This window comes from Lontra canadensis, unplaced genomic scaffold (assembly GCF_010015895.1).
Source record: "Lontra canadensis isolate GAN:19392208 unplaced genomic scaffold, GSC_riverotter_1.0 scaffold18, whole genome shotgun sequence".
Classification (NCBI taxonomy): domain Eukaryota; kingdom Metazoa; phylum Chordata; class Mammalia; order Carnivora; family Mustelidae; genus Lontra; species Lontra canadensis.
The window spans coordinates 20,867,955-20,885,929 of record NW_022631012.1 but is presented as its reverse complement, the minus strand read 5'-3'; the positions used below and the strand labels follow the sequence as shown (position 1 = coordinate 20,885,929).

Sequence of the window (17,975 nt, the reverse complement as noted above, 5' to 3'; positions counted from 1 at the left end):
ATCAAGCCCCACATCGGGCTTCCTGCTCATTGGGGAACATGCTTCTCCCTCTGCCTGCTCCTCCCCCTACTTGTCTCTGATAAATAAATAAAATAAAATAAAATATAAAATGTTCCAGTGTAGTTAATATACAGTGTTACAGTAGTTTCAGAAGCACAATGTATTCAAAAATTCTATACATTACTCAGTGCTCATCTGGTCAGTGTACTCTTAATTTCCCTCACCTGTTTCACCATCCCAGCACCCCGCTCTGGTAACCATCATCGTGTTCTCTTAATTAAGAGTTTGTTTCTTGGTTTGTCTCTTCCCTGGCCTTTCCCCCCTTTGCTCATTTCTTTCTTAAATTCCACATATGAGTGAAATCATATGATATTTTTCTTTCTCGGACTGGAATATTTCCGTTAGTAGTATACTCTCTGGATCTATCTATGTTGTTGTAAATGGCAAGATCTCATTCTTTTTATGGCTGAATAGTATTCTATTATAAATTCCATAATTCATGTTCTATACATTCTATGTGTGTGTGTGTACATGTGTGTGTCCATGTGCACACACACACACATACCACATCTTCCTTATCCATTTGTTTATCAATGGACACTTGGGCTGTGTGCATATTTGACTATTGTAAATAATGCTGCAAAAAACACAGTGGTGCATGTATGCCTTTGGATTAGTGTTTTCGTATTTTGGGGGTAAATACTCAATAGTGTGATTACTGGAGTGTAAAATAGTTGTATTTTTAACTTTAAAAAATCTTATTATTTATTTATTTATTTATTTATGAGAGCAAGAGAGAGAGAAAAGGGAGAGAACAAGCAGGGGGAGCAACAGGCAAAGGGAGAAGCAGACACGGTGCTGAGCAAGGAGCCCAATGCAGGATTCCATCCCAGGATCCCAGGATCATGCATGACCTGAGCCAAAGGCAGATTCTTAAGTGACTGAACCCTCCATGTGTCCCAGTATTTTTTTGTTTGTTTGTTTTAAATTTGAATATATGTATTTTCCTGGAAAAAGGGTCTTTCCCTTCTCACAGACCCAAGAATAGGTTACGAATCTGAGCTAAAGAAAAGGATTAGGTCAATCACGGGCTAGGCTAAGGAAGCCACCAGATACACCTCAGGGCCATCCAAGTCTGAGACCTTGCAAAGCTGTCACTGAAAAGCGAGAACAGGGACTCACAGCAGAGACAACTGAGCACTGTTTCTGTGCTCTTCTTTGTAGTTGTATTTCAAGTTCCTTCCAAAACAAGGCCCTAGAAACCCCCAGGTTCAAGTACGTCCCTGAAGTCGGTCCACTGCTGTCTTGTATTCATGCCTGGGTATTCGTTCACCAACTTTAAACCCCAGGATAGAAGATGTGACATGGCAGAACTTCCCCTTCCGTGGCAGGAGTCTTTCGCTGACCTCAGAGGTGGTGGGGGGCAAGGCAACGTGGAAAACACATTGGAACTTTCCCTTGGAACTGGGCTGTGATGACAAATGCCTGCCAGATCATCATCATTTTTTCCCTGACCCTTCCTCTAGTTTCTCAAGATATAACAGAAAATAGTCTTCTTCGAAGATACTGGTAACAATTCTAAGAGACAAAACACGTGCCACTGATGTGCTGTGTTTTCAGATATGCTGGGTTTAATTCAACTGTCAAATGAGCTGATTGATGCATTCACCTCGATAGCCAGGTAAGCCCACCTCCTTCAGGAAGCCCACTCTATTCTTGGTAGTGTGACGGGCCACCGAGAGATGGAAAGGACGTAAAAATGCAGAGATCTCCTGGAAATTCTTCCCTGGAAAGGCAATTTCATGAATGAGGTCTTCCAGGCAAATAACACCATACTTCCCCAGGTGCTCCTCAATCACTGTATTATCTGTCAAAGGGATGGTTTTATTCTTGACCTTGGCTTGTCCATGTTTCAAGATGAGTTCCCGGACAGACTTCAGATTTGGAAACCCCCAGGCCACATAAGGTTCCACTACACGCAGCGTTTTTACGGTCTGGGGGGTTACTCTGAAAAAGACAACACTGAAAATCTTCTTCAGGCGAAGCCTTGCAATGGTCCTCTGCACCAGTGAACTCACCCCATTAATCCTTTGGATGCGTACAACAAAACCCAAGGAATGTTTATCTGGCACTTCCAGGCCACGAGGTTTCACTTCTAGTCGTCTGAGGCGCACCCTGTCACGTTGCTGCCTCCAGGAATCATGTAAGAACCATTCCAGTCGCTTAAACTTGAGCTGTTTTCCTTTCTTCTGCTCCTTCTTGTCCAAAAGTGCCTGCTTTGCTTGAGTGGCTTTAAGGGCCTGATAAGTCTTCCTCTTTTTCAGGAGATTTTCTGGAACCAACGGGATCTTTTTCCTTTGCTCTTCCTCCGTCATGTTTCCGAAGCTGCGACGACTGCTCCTGTGTCCCAGTATTTTTAACTTTTTGGGGAACCTCCATACTATTTTCCACAGTGGCTGCACCATTTTGCACTCCCACCAACAGTATATGAGTTTCTATTTCATCACATCTTCACCAATACTTGTTTTTTGTGTTTCTGATTTTAGCCATTCTGACAGGTGTGAGGTGATATCTCACTGTTATTTTGATTTGTATTTCCCTGATGACGAGTGACGTTGAGCATCTCTTCGTACGTCTGTCAGCCATCTGTATGTCTTCTTTGGACAAATCATGCCTTCTGTCCATTTTTAATTGGATTATTTGTTTTTTGAGTGTTGAGTTATATAAGTTCTTTATATATTTTGGATCCTAACCCTTTATCAGATACATCATTTGCAAATATCTTTTCCTATTTTGTGGTTTGCCTTTTAGTTTCGTTGATTGTTTCCTTTGCTGTGCAGAAGTTTTTATTTTGATGTAGTACAATAGTTCATTTTTGCTTTTGTTTCCCTTGCTTCAGGAGACATACCTAGAAATAAGTTCCTATGTCTGATGTCAGAGAACTTACTGCCTGTGCTCTCTTCTAGGGTTTTCATGTTTTCCTGTCTCACACTCAGGTCCTTTATCCATTGTGAACTTATCTTTGCGTATTGTGCAAGCCAGTGGTCCAGTTTCATTCTTTTTCATGGAGCTGTCTAGTTCTCCCAACACCGTTTGTTGAAGAGGCTTTTCCCCATTGCATATTCTTGCCTCCTTTGTCAGGGATTAATTGACCATATAAATGTTGGTTTATTTCTGGGCTTTCTAATCTGTTCCTTTGATCTATGTACCTATTTTTAGGCAAACCATACTGTTTTGATTACTATGCTTTGTAATATGACTTGAAATCTGGAATTGTTTTTTTTTTTTTTTTTTTGTAAGGTGTAGATGCAACAATCTAATTTTCCTCTTTTTCATACAGATAATTAATTTGTCACTATGTTCATGAATTAATCAATGTTTTTCCCATGTATTGTATCATCACCTTTTCTATTGCTACTCACATTACATCTAACACTGTTTCTGAATTCCTTGTTTTATCTGATTGGTTTCCCAAACCACACTGTTGTAAATGTCTTAAGCATTCTGTTAATAGAATCCTTATATCTGGTAATTATCTTCTTAGTTCTTAGTTCTATTAGTTATCTTCCTATATGTTTCTTTTCTTGACTATTTACATAAGTCCCTTTCTTTGTATTGTGAAATTGGACAGTCAACATCTATTAAAAAATAACTGGATTTTTATTAGAATTCCAGTAAACTTATAAGTTAATGATGGAGATGGATTACATCAGATGCTGTGTTTTCCAACTTATAAAGATCTTTTGTTTATATGGATCTTTACAACAGGGAATTTTGAAAATACCAAGTTTGGGGGGAAGATTTTCTTTTGTTTTCTTGGAGTGGGGGTTTACGGGTAAGACTCCATGGCTGTCAGGGACAGGTACCACAGAAGGCATCCCAGTACTGAGTGGAAAGTTGAACTACATAACCTTCAAAATCTCTTCTAATTTTAAAGTTCTAGGTAGTAAAACCAGTTATGCAAACTAATGTTCGAATGTTATTTCCGGGCCTTTCTAAGTGAAAACTTTGGGAAAATTGTTGAACTTTCCTAAGCAACTAACTTTCATTATCTGTGAATTGAAGTTGGTCATACTTACTTCAAATTATGGTTAGAAGGATTAACCAAATAGTTAACATAGTATCTGTTTCTCAGCTGATCAAAAATTTAGTTCCCTTTTCTATCTCTGTAATAGTTTGCAATGTCCTCGGAGATAAAGCTGCTCTTTGTAAAGTTATAATGATCACAAAATGATTAGTGATAAGCTTAAATCATTGTGACGGACAATCAGAACCAGATCTCAAATATTGCTTTAAAATACATATACTTCCTGAAAGAATTAGATTAGTTCAAATTATTGCATAGTCATTCTTTTTGAAGTTGAGGGAACTTATTTCTAAGAATTCCATTTTAGACAACTCTTATAGAGCTCTTGCTAGAAACTTCTGCTATGAAAAATTTATGGGTTTAAAATATGACCTAAGGTAAAAGTCTGGAGTGGTTGTTCATTTTTCTATATTCAGAATTATTCTCTATTAATGTATTTATAGTTATAAGCCAGCAAAACAAATAACTTTACAAGGCACCATAATAAACACTATGAGTCTTTGGCTAAATCCCTGCTTTAAGTACATCAAACTTTTCACCTTTGCCAGAGCCATTTTCTTTACCTTTTTTCTCACACTGTTTTTTTCTCTGTATCCTTATCTATTTATCTATCACCTATTTTTTTGAGGAAAAGGAGAAAGATTAGTATTCTTACACCAAAGTTGCAATACATTCCCCAACCCTCTTCCCCTGTGCAGGTTCCTTCGTTACACTCAATATTGATTAATGGATGGATTATTACTGGTATATGGTAATTTTGCACACATTTTCTGCCATTTCCTTTTCATTCCTAAATTCTCTCCTCTTCCTTTTTTTCTACAACCTCTTTCGTTTTTCCTCTAAAAGTTACTTTTTAGAAATATTTTATTTATTTATTTGACAGAGGGAGAGAGAGAGCACAAGCAGAAGGAGAAGCAGGCAGAGGGAGAAGCAGGCTCCTGGCTGAGCAAGGGGGCCCGATGTGAGGCTCGACCCCAGGACCCTGGGACCATGACCTGAGCCGAAGACAGATGATTAATGACTGAGCCACCCAGGCACCCCTAGAAGTTACTTTCTATCCCAAAATTAAGTCTCCCTTTGTTCAGACAGGCAGACCCTTTCTCCCGTTCAAAACAGCAAGAATGACATAAGTCCCGATTGCAGTTATGTCGGATTTATAGGGAAAACAAATCAGACTTGGCCCTTTTACAGATGAGCTCACACTCTTCCATTTTCCCCATTGGAAATAAAAAGAAAAGTCAGGGAAGAAATCCAAATCAGAACCTTTATCTCAATGCCAATAATTTAATTCCAACTTTCCTGTTTCTCCAAAGAATCTCTTCCTCTAAACTTCTCACCATTGCTCTGGGCTCAGAAAACAAAAAATACACAGAACTAGAAACTCAAGGAAAAAAAAAAAAAAAACAAAGCTAGTTAGTTCAAACCCTTGACACTTGACAAATGGCTATCAAAATATTGTAGTTTAAGTTCATCATTCCGTTTTTTATCTCAAATAAAAATAAGGTAAGAGTCATGCCACTTCAGAGTACAGAAAAGGTATATAAACTATATAAAGTTCCCCAATGGCTTCTTATTAAATTTAGAATAGAATCCAAATTCCTTACTATGAACTGCAAGACCCTCCAGGTGTAACTGGACATTTCCTGTCACTTTTCCTGTTACAGTTTCCACATCCAGCACAAAAGCTTCTTTTGTTTTCTTGAACAGATGCTGCCTTGTTCCCACCTTAAGGCTGTCACTTCTGCTTAAAGCAAAATACCCTCCGTATCCCTAGATTTTTATAAGGCTGGCTCCCACATTTATCAACCCCTTCTGTGCCCTTGTTATCTGGAATTTCACTCCCACCAGGCACTGCCACATTATCCCTTTTTAATTTCTTCGGAATATGTGTTGCTACTTGGAAAAATTTAATTTTTCACTTATTTTCCATCTAACTCAGTGGAATTTAAGTTTCATGACAGCAGGATGCTTTTTTTTTTTTTTTTTTACTTGCAACACCTAGGTGACTTCTGTCATTATATAGGTTCTTGGTAAATATTTTTGAGTACACAATTTAATGGAGATCAGCCTTCACTACAAAGGTAGTATTTATAAAACACACTAATAAATATGATTTCTCATAGCTAAATTATCTACTCTAACCTCATATAGGTTTGCTTTAATAATCTGTTCTTCCAGAAAAGATACATTTAGCTATCAAAAATTTGGTGAAATGGAAGAAATTACATGATCACCTTATTAATACAATTTTCATTGACTAGAATGAGGATGTAGTATTTACTTTTTCCTTATAATTTTCCATTGACTAGAATGAGGATGTAGTATTTACTTTTTCCTTATAATTTTCTATTGTCCATTTATAGATATATAAGGGAAAAGCTTGGCATTATAACAATAATTAAGGCATCATCCAGGGGAGAAGAAGAGGAGAGGAAAAGCTAGAAAAAAATGGAAGTATGAATTCATGATGATGGGGTGATAAGAAAGCTTGTTCTGCCTATCCTAACTGATGGACTTTTACCCCAACTCCTGGTATGTTCCATAAATGCCACTTTCACATTCAATGTCTACATTCTCAAGTTGGTGTTTTGCTAAGGCTTGGCTCCCAGGTCAGTGCTTCCTGTTGCCTTCTTAGTATCAAAGGACTGGGCTTCTTCCTCCTTCTGGCGGAAATTTAGGGATTTTGTGGTAAAAATTAGTTAATTTGATGAACAGATCTATACTAACTTACTAATAGGAGATGCTTAAGGCAAGGCATCATGTTCCCGGGTTCTTCCACTTAGGTTCACATTTTAAAAAAGTGACGTTCAGCAGATTGTGTTCTGCTGTGACTTATAGACAGATGAATGTCTCTAATGGTGGGAATAAAAAGACAGCTAGAAGGAAGAATTGTTTGTTCTTTTTTTTTTTTTTAATCCTCGTGGGATTGGTAAATTAGCATATTTGGAGGCTCATGGAACCATATGGCTTTCCTTTCAAATGACCTGCTATAGGATGTTTATTTAGTTATCCAGTAATCTATGACCGCCAGTCTTTCCACTCTTTCTGTGTGTTGTGTAGGAGAAGGGCAAAGTCACTAAGCCTGAGTAAAATCACCCTTTACATTATGGACCAAGACATACAAGTCCAGTAACAGTCCTCTATGTTTATCTATTATTTTTTTCCTTCTCTCTTACCTTTGGCTTTCCAGTAGTCACAGTTCAGTAGCCGCTTGGTTATCTTGAATCTTTGTTACATACTTTCAAATGGGGGAATCTAAACAACTAATATTAGCTCAATTATATCTGATTTTAGTAGGGATATCAAGTTCTTCGAGGTTCTCAAAGAATGTTGGCTATCATCCAAGTTTCCCAGTAGATCAACATTTCTAGCATTATCTGATTGTTTGAAAACACTGGGATAGGCAGGGAATCTTGCGTATATCACATATAACTTTGTTTTGGTGGTATGACTCTAGGGAAATGGTAAATCCATTAACATTTATAGAGTCTAATGTTGATTTAAAGTTGCATTTTATCACAAAGAAGTGAAATTTCTAGTCCCATCTATTTTTAATATATACTGCATACAAATTGGTTATGTAGGCATATAAGTGAAAGCATAAATGCCTAGTCAAAGAGTACTTATGTTCCCTGCAGTATTTTAAAGAGAAGATTTAGAAGATAGGTTTGAAAGAGAGCTTTCAGACTTGTAAGGCAGCTTAGTAGAAAACCTAGTTCAAAGAAAGGGCACAGTGAGTGTGGAAATGAGCAAGCCAGTTAGCCTGGAGAAGCTGGAGAAGCCGGGAGCAGGTAGAGCAGGGAGGGACCTGGCTGGGAAGAGCTGGGGGGAGGGGTGCTGGGGGGATGGGAGGGAGGAGGCAATAAATATGACAGATAGAGATCCTTGAAGACCAGTGTGTGAAGAAAATGCATGTCATTTGTCCTGCCTAGGGCAGGAGAAGGCCCATAACCTGAAACAGGTCATTTGGTTAACAGGACTCCAGAGAAAGCCCAAGTCAACCTTCTGAGTGCCAAGCAGACGAAGCTAATTAAAAATATATCATTTAGTAACGAGTGGGCTTGCAACAGCAAATACAAAGGAAACCAAGTTATACATAATTGAATATGTAGTTTTATCTACCAGTCTGCTTACTCCTAAAAAGAATGATGTAGTTACATGCAAGATGCAGTAAAAATACTGAATATAAATCGGTATTAAAAATGGATGCATCTGGTATATACAGAGGTTAACTTTTTTTTCCCCTCAGTAACAAGGAAATATGTCTGTGCATCTCAAATGCAGCCCAGCTTACTTTTCCCAGACAACTGCAAACCTGACTGTTCCAAGGTGCTTGATTTCCAGCTCATCGATCCTAATTATTTCTCTTCCCCACTCAGGGTTAAATATACTTTAATGGATCTTAAATCTGCCCGACAAAGAGGCTGACTTAGAGACTCATCTTACCCATGACATACAATTATTAATTAATGAGGGTCAGCTGCATAAAGGGATTACAGCTGATACGTTTAATAAGGGTGAGCACTGTGGGCTGAATTATGCACTGTAGAACAGGAAAGAGTACATTTTATTAGAATCATCAAAATTTCCTGTTTCCAGACTAATTAGATTAACTCTTTCTGTAGTTTAAATAAATTGTGTTTATGTCTTTCAGGTTACTGCAATTTTCTTCTAGCAAATAAAATGCCTGTGTCTTTTCATTAAGAGCAATAAGCTTCCTTCCAACAACAGTTAAATTTTCTTCTGGCATCACACTTTTTTCCTATTGGGTGGGGTCAAGTAGAGTGTGCATTGTTAATCTTTGAGGCTTTAGTCAGTGTTGGCAGCCCATTGTGGCTGAGAGTCTAACACACAGAGAGAAATCTCTACAGGCTCCCAGTCATCTTTCCCAACTGAAGAAGAATGCTTTGGACAGGAGTGACAATTAGCTTAAACCTGCATTTTCCCTTTTGGGACATTCTTTCCACCTGAACGTACTCAAGTTATCTAATATTATCTAAGACTTTATTTGAGAATGTTCATCTCGTGGGAGTATTCTTTTGAAGTTTGAGATCTTATTAAAACAAAGGATGTCTGATGACCTTAGCTTCAACCAACTGAACACATCACAGAGCAGATGTGCAGAATCTCTCGGAAAAAAGATCTGTTTGAAAAACAAAACAAAATGAAAATCACAATGCTTCAAGCTAAATATATTGATTTATTTCCACTAGGGATACCACATTTGTTGGAATGCATTCTTAATATAAATTTACAACATTGGCCTCCTGTCCAACCACTGCACTAGCCAGATATACTGATTAAGATCTCACACTTGCTTTCCCTTTAGAGGTAACTAGAATAACCCAGATTTGCCCTAGCCTCTCCTGAATCCTTTGGGCTCCAGCCAACAAAGGAATGGAGACAGGGAGCACCTTTACAGACCACATATTCATTGACCCTATGGTGTTTTGTTAATTTATTGTCCATTAAAATGTAAAATCATAAAGGCCAGAGATTTTTTTCCGTCATTTGTTTTGTATGGCAGCTTCTTCATATGCTGTGTATGTTAGAAAAATTTAAAAATTACTTGTTGCTAATTTCATTTTTTTTAAAGATTTTTATTCATTTGACACAGAGAGATCACAAGTAGGCAGAGAGGCAGGCAGAGAGAAAGGGGGAAGCAGGCTTCCTGCCGAGCAGCGAGCCCAATGCGGGGCTGGATCCCAGGACCCTGAGATCATGATTGGAGCCAAACCCACTGAGCCACCCAGGCACCCCTTGTTGTTAATCTCATACAAAATGAAGAAGCGTCGGTAAATTTCCTGCCCAAAGAACTATGCCCCTATAAGTTAAAATAAATTTTAGTATGTTGTTAAGGAAAAGTTTAACACCTTCCTTTTAATAGGATTGTCATTTTTGTTGGCTTCTAGAATTCACTCTTTTTTAGTTTAACTACTTGAAAATCTCATCTGTGATAGCTCTGTCCTCCTGCCCTTTGGCCCATTATTCCAAATAACGGAATAACATTCCAAATAACGTTTTTCTGTGAGGCCCGCTCCCTTGTCAACTGTTGCCAGTTGCCCCGTGCACGGCTCCTGTTTCCACTCCTCCACGTCGACAGCTGGCAGGGCCGTTCTCCGTCCCTTAGGCAGAAGCGTTCCCAGGGGCCGAATCTTCCCGTGACTGGGCCACTACACGCTTGTCTTCCTTAGCGCTCTCCACCCATTCACTCTTCTGGCTTTCTGTCTTCCTTTTCAACAAAGGGACCCAAGTGTCCAATTTCTTTCTTCCTTTCTTTCTTTCTTCCTTCCTTTCTTTCTTTCTTTCTTTTTAGTATTTATTTATTTATTTTAGAGAAAGAGAGAAAGAACATGAGGGGGGGGGGAGAGAGATCTCAAGCAGACTGTGTGGAGCGCGGAACCTGACTGTAGGCTCCATCTCATGACCCTGAGATCATGACCTGAGCTGAAATCAAGAGTCAGACGCTTAATGGACTGCAGGACCCAGATGCCCCCAGACGTCTGATTTATTAATGATACAATAGAAATGGGTGTGACTTGAAGTTGAGTTAGAGAATTGTTCCCAGTTTGAAATCTAAAAACCTACCATCCTGAAATCACTGTGTAAGTTTATGTCATTAGTTACCAATCTGTTTGAAGATTTTGAGTTACATAATACACATTTGTGAGGTACCATGTTCTTTTTTGCCAAGCATACATTTTATTCATAGCATTTTGAAAAGAGCTCAAGCAGACTTATTTACTAAATAAAGGTCATAATTAGAAATGTGAACTATGAAAGTCATAAGATACTTTTAAAAATAATCTCAAAAATCTGTGACTGCTCCGTCCTAGATATACAGCCTTCTTCAAAGTACCTTTGTTTTCTCTCTCTTCTCCTAGATGGCTTGATGTCAAGAGCCAACGTTCACATACTTTGTTGACTCAGCATCAAAGTTTCAGGATTCCATGTCTGTAGCTTTCACACAAGTTAACCTTAATGCTGTTCAGCTGATTAGAGTAAATGTCAAATGCAAATTATTTTTTGGACACTCCACAAAATGGAATACAAAGTTGGTGCTAATTCTTTAGGAAACCAGATATATTTCTGCAAGGCTGGCCCATGACTCATTGGTGAAATTCAGTGTAGTTTTAACTTCTCTCTTTTCATGACTTGCTCTGGTTTACTCTCATCATAACCTGAGTAGAGTCCATGGAACTCGGAAGCCATTTCCTGGGTGGAAGAGAACTTTCTCTTGACAGAGTCTGGGCATATCTAGGTTAAACTCCACTCCTCTCATGCCCTTAGTTACATCACCACATACATCGATTTGAAGACTGATTTCCAGAAACCAACGTATTTGTTAACATAAAGCCAGAGCCCGTAATTTCTCTACTCTCCATTCTCAGATACTGGAGAGAGAATGCAGCTTCTGGGCAGGAATAAAAGGCAGCCCCTATTTCAATGCAGTGTTTGAGTTTGGAACCAGAGATGATCTTATTTCATAATCAGTTAATTCAGCATTTGTTCCTTTCTACATTTGGACGTTATACAATTTCATAGTTTTCCTCTCCATATAAATGATACTATGTGTAAAGCCTGACTCTGTTTTAGAGTAACACACAGAGCCTGCTTCAGTGTTTTTGCATATAGTGGGCATTTGGGGAAAAAAAAAAAAAGCTCCTTTGGTTGTTATCAGTGAATAGCAACAATGATGTATTAACTTTCTCAGAAAACGTGTGCTTTTTAAAAGAGGTTTGTCCCATCTAACCACAAACAAATGGCTTTGGTGAGTATTTCAGACATCCTGCAGGTTTCTTGAAGAGAGAGCTTTAGACAAGGGGGTGATTTGGTACATCTCAATTCACAGAACAGAGAGGTAAGTGTTTTTAAAATTAAGTATGCTAATAAGCTATGTTTAAGCAAATAGGCATTTAACTTTAGGAGCATACTTATTTGAAAAAGGTAAAGATTATACACATAACACAATATTTGTATCAGTGTGGACAGATTATCTGAATAATTAATGCTAACAATTACTTAATTCCTAGTATGAGAAATTATGTCACTCTCTATCCTCCCCTTAACTTTGTTTTTATATACATCAGGTCTTTAGTCAGTAAGTCCATAATAGTACTGAAATCTTTTGGAAAAAAAATCTACACTTATTGCTTAATTATTGCTGTGCTGATTGTGGTAGGTGTGAAGAAATTACACGGGAGAGCAGGAGAAACTTATCACCTTAATGCTAAGGGGCCTTCATAAAAACGCTTCTGTCTTTGCTCATGTTAATTAAATGTGTTGGTAGAAATAACTGAGGCAAAATGCTACAAATAATTTTCCTTAGTTCTTTCATTTTTTTTCTCTTTTTGCTCAAACATAGCAAGACAATTTGGCTACTGGGCATATATGATTGAAGATTTTTAGATACATCACCTGGTACATGAATGTGCTTTGGGCCAATGGATTTAAGCAACAGGGTGATTATTTATGACAACGTGTATCAATTACTCACAACACGTTGAGCACGAGCATTGTTGGGTTGCTAGTAACATGGTACCTCGTACAATTCTTTGACTTATCTTAGTTTATCCCGTTAATAGGAGTTCGGTGGTCAAAAACATTCGTTCATTCAAAAGGTGTTTTTTGAGTTCCTACCATGTGGCTGACACTTTTCTGGGTACTATAAATACAGTAGTGTCAAAGCTCAAGGCAAGCAAAAGGAAAGCAAGAACACAGAACAGCCAGAAAGAGGGAATTAAATGAGCTACAGTATACTCACCAGAATACTCTCTTAATATGGGATAGTTTTACACAATCTAGATATTGACACTAACACAAAAATATGAAACACCTCACACTTAAAAAATATGCTAAGCATAACTTACGTTACATGTAGGTCATTGAATTAGCTGACGGTGTAAATGTGTAAGACATGGCACCTTGTTTTGGGAAAGGAATAAGCACATTACATTCTCATCAGTGTAATTGTATTTTGAATTAGAAATGGTAATAAATGTAAAATCCTAGTAAATTATAAATTAAACAATGTAAGTTAAGCTGTTATAGAAATTCATACAAGCTGTTCCTAGCTTCATAAATCACTACTTTGGAATTATGAATGGAATGACAGAATCGTGCATATTGATTTAAAATCTGGACCTTTTTTTGTAAGTTGGATTTCATCATATAAGTTAAAGATAATGAAAGATAAAAAGCTGTTTGCTAAAAATAAGAAACTTCTTTAAGCAGTGTCTGTGAGGTAAGGATTGCTCCTGGTGCAAAAACCCTTTCCCTAGGGATTCCTGGGTGTCCCCTCACCCCTGGCCCCAGACACCCTCTGTCTCATGCAATATTTATTTGCTTGATCTGTAAATGAATAATTAGCACTTGTTTCCCATCTTTTCCACGACAACAGCAACACTGCACGTGTGCATGAGTACGCACACACACACAAAACATCTTTTATTCTGAAGACACCTAGAGTTTCACTTACATCGCTACTTGAAATAATTTCAACTCTATTTCTTCGACACCACCTATTTTCATACCTATTTAAATTATCATATATGAAAAAGGAGAGGGACATAAAGCAAGACACAAGGTGACAGAGATACAGAGAAAGAGGAAGTGTGCACAGTTATGGGAAGAATTTTCAAGAAAGTACTTATGGACTCATTCAACGTTCTGTACTACCTTGAGGTCAGGTGAAAGTAGGAGGCCCAACGATGGCTTAACTGCGAGCTCTCCCTACTCTGCTCCTGCGGGGAAGATTGCCTGGCCCAGTAGTGCCCCCTGTCAGATAGATCAAGGGCAGTTCCCACTTACCTCTAACAAGTTTCAGTCCACTTGCCAACTGGCAGAACTATTCAGACAAATCAACGCTATCCTCCCATAGGAACCATGGGCAGTGGCCTTTTCAGTATCGCCACGCCTGCCTTCCACAGCCTCTGGTTTTTCACTCTGTTTCCAAGTGCCTCTCTGTGGCTCTGTATGGCGCATGGCGTCCTCCTCTCCTGGTCTGTGCGTGTCTGAACTTCTGCTCTCAGTCTCTTCTGTCTGCTCCTCGGTGTCCTTTGTCCAGCCGGCCCCATAACTCCACGGTGAGAATCCCTCCTTCGCTCGTGGAGTGCACAGGTAAATAAATACGAATAAGGAAACATGACTGTGCCGTGATATATGTAAGAATTTTATATATGATAAAAAATGTCTCAAAAAACCTGGGCATGTATATTTGGAAATAACCCACTTAATTTTTTTTTTTTAAGATTTTATTTATTTACTTGACAGAGAGAGAGCACAAGCAGGGGGTGCAGCAGGCAGAGACAGAGGAAGAAACAGACTCCCCGCTGAGCCGGGAGCCTGATATGGGACTCAATTCCAGGACTCTTGAGATTATGATCTGAGCCAAAAGCAGATGTTAACCAACTGAACCACGCAGGTGCCCCAACAATCCACTTAAATTCTTAAATCACACACAAAACATATTAAAGGATTACATAAGGGAAAAAGACAAGTATAAAATTAGAAGAAAATAGTTGCAAATACTTTTAAATTTCTTAAAAAAAGATGCAATTTAAACATTTCTATATATCAAAAAACATCAAAAAAGCAAAATGATAGAAGCAATACAAGAGAAAACATCACTTAAATTTTTGTATATCAGAAATCATAATAAAAAGAATAAATTAGTTAAACATTGGAAAATTTTGGAAACTATTTAACAGCATATGATAGGTAGATATAAAGATAGTTTGTGAATCAATAAGAGAAAGATAAATGACATATAGGAAAAGCAGATTGTCGATATGTGCATATAAGTCACAGTAAAAGAAATATAATTGTTTCATAAATATATAACTTTCTGTTTCATGAGTAATTAAGTCTACATTTTCTCTAACATCAAGATTTCATTCTGCCTGCCTGATTAGCAATGATCTTAAATGTGAATATATTCATTTACTAGTGAGTCTAATGAGATAGATCATTTCCTAGTGAGAGTATGTTGCCAAATCGTTATAAAAAATATTTTTATATATTAGAGTTAAATATGTTCACACCTTTTGATTGATTAATAAGAAACAAGAACAGAAATTACATAAAGATGGTTCTCACAGTGTAATTTATGACAATGAAACAATGGAAACAGTCTCATTTGCAACAACAAGAGACTGTCTGACACCACATTGAGAAACATACAAATGATGGAAAACCATGAAGCCAATTAAGTTATGTTTCATGAGTAATTGTGTAATGTAGTGACAGGTTATGATATGTTGTAAAAATAAATTATAAATGATCTTCTTATAAACAACATATTTTGCTATGATGGTAAAATATAATCCTAGATGGAACATTTTAAGAAATTATCAAAATTCTGACAGTTGTCTTTAGATGTTACATTTGAGATGCTTTTCATTACAGTAAATGTTTTGCATGTTGTAGTTTCTCCAGTGAACATGCGCCATTATTATAAAAAATCAATTTGATAGCGAATATCTTTCTTTGAAATTAGGAAAAAAGTATAGGTTTGGGTCAAATGCTTCAGTAATTATCAAGGGATGGAAGATGTAAGATATGACATTTACTTTGCCAAGATAAATTCATTTGTTACATAAGAACTGTAGGAAAGAAGTCAGTGAGCATAAACTATTCCAGGAACTTTCTAAGTAAAGATAAAGGGATTTTTTCTTTTTTGGATTGTTTTCTTAACTTGTGCTTTGCTTTTTGTCTTCTTTTGTTTTTGTTTTAATTTTTGAACTCTAAGGAGCTGAATAAGTTTCTAGGCTAAGCTAAGGAGCCCATAGTATAGAAGGAATTTAAGATATTTCATAAAACATGACTTTGAAGGAGGCAGAAGGATGCTGTCCAGAACAAATGCTCAAGTCTAGGTTAAACTGAAATGGAAAAATGATTTTTTTTCTTTAAGAAAAAGACAAAAGATGGGGAGCCAGGGTGGTTCAGTTTGTTAAGCATCCAACTCTTGATTTTGGCTCAGGTCATGATTTCAGGTTTTGAGATTGAGCCCCACATCGTGCTCTGTCCCAGCATGGAGCCTGTTTAGGATTCTCTCTCTCCTTCTGGCCCTCCCCGACTACCCTCCCCCTCCACATGTACTTTCTTTCTAAAAAAAAAAAAAAAAAAGGAGGACAAAGACTGGGGATGACAACTGAATGAGGATAGAGCTGAAATTTTATTGAGAGAGCAAGTATGAATGAAATGAACTGTGAGTGAAACCCTCTTCCTACTGGCAAAGTCTTCACCCTTATTCTAGGCCACCATCCATGAGTGAGTGAGGATGGGGTGGGTGAGAGCCCACGATTGGCCTAGGATTTGAACAGGTGCTGCTGGGATTGGAATGAGAGCTGCTTCCTGGCTCATGAAGGGGTAGCTGGGCAGTTCTGAAGACCCACCTGACACTGGAATGAACGAACACAAAGGTGTCTTGGAATCAATTTTTTCATCAACACTAGCTCTAAAAATGATTAAAATGCATAGAGATGGTGTTTTTAGGGTTTGAAGATTTTTAAAGTGACTGCGTTGAAATTTTAAGGGCTGATAAATTTGAGGGAGTTGGTGAGAATTCATTTAAAATTATACATTTGAGATAAGGCTAGGTACATAGAAAAGTAAATCTAAAAGGAATTCAATAACCTGGATATTGGAAAAGGCATCCAAGGGATGTGGGCCACGAAACAAATGAAGAATTATTGGGAGAGCGTGAGAGTGAGGTACACGCAGGGTCCAACAGATGGGGTCTTGTAGTTCTTCCTTTATCACTAGTTGCCTAAGGAAGCAGAACCAGAACCTTCTGTCTTTTGGACACTAGCACATTTACCCAAATCTGATCTCCTCCCTTAGGTAATCTGAGTTTCTGTGAATGACTTTAAAATGATCTAAAAATATAATTTTATCACGGCAAAGGTCACATTTGGATTTTGATGCCAAATTTGTATACATAGGGAAGAACTTTTCACTAATACACTAGTTAAAATACTATTTAAGGTTCTAGTTCCACAATAAACAATTTGTTAATGCAAAACCCAAGTCTTGTGGAGAGGATGAGAAAATACAGCTTGAGTCTGGGCATCCGCTAGAAAATCTGACTCTGCAGTTATGATACCAGTAAATTCTTACATATTGTTTCCTGCTGGTATTGTTACTAGTAAATAATTCTAAAAAAAATTAGTCCCAGTTAACCCAAATCATTACTGTTAGTATGGAAATCAGGATGCAGAGTAAGCACACTTTCTTTGAGACACCTGAATGGGGATGTTCAGAATGGTGTAGGTATGCGTGCATTTGTACTGGTGTGCATTTCTTTCGTAGAGATGTTGTTGATATTTGCTTAAAATATTATTCACTATGACTGTCACACCAATATTTCTTGAGTATTATCGACTTCATCGACACTGTGGCTAGTTAAAGCAAATTCCATTTCACTTTATTTGTTTAACCTGAGGCTGCATATAACTGAGTATTGAGAATAATAACTCACTTATTTATGATCTTTATAACTTAGAAATAATGTTTATATTGGATTCCTATGTGACAACCCTTTAAGTAACTTCAACCAATTTGAGATTGGGGAGCTCAACAAAATAAACTGTTTGCATATGTAACGAATCATGGTGTAGAATGAATCACAGTGCAGGATGAAAAGTTGCTTTTCTTGGGGTGCCTGGGTGGCTCAGTGGGTTAAAGCGTCTGCCTTTGGCTCAGGTCGTGATCCCAGGGTCCTGGGATCGAGCCTCACATGGGGCTCTCTGCTCATCAGGGAGCCTGCTTCCCTTCCTCTCTCTCTGCCTGCCTCTCTGCCTACTTGTGATCTCTGTCTGTCAAATAAATAAATAAAATCTTAAAAAAAATAGTTTTACTTTGATTTATATAAAAACTTTAGAAAAAC

General features: G+C 37.7%; 1 protein-coding gene across 1 annotated transcript; it reads right to left on the bottom strand.

Moving 5' to 3' along the window:
- Positions 1-1,439: 1,439 nt before the first annotated feature.
- On the bottom strand, positions 1,440-2,375 carry LOC116869181 (60S ribosomal protein L7-like 1). Its single transcript, XM_032860194.1, has one exon. The coding sequence runs from the start codon at positions 2,373-2,375 to the stop codon at positions 1,644-1,646; it is 732 nt and encodes a 243-aa protein (XP_032716085.1). The 3' UTR covers positions 1,440-1,643.
- Positions 2,376-17,975: the final 15,600 nt, after the last annotated feature.

Coding starts and splice junctions, on each gene's coding strand:
- LOC116869181 (XM_032860194.1), bottom strand. CDS start 2,375: ATGACGGAGGAAGAGCAAAGGAAAAAGATCCCGTTGGTTCCAGAAAAT.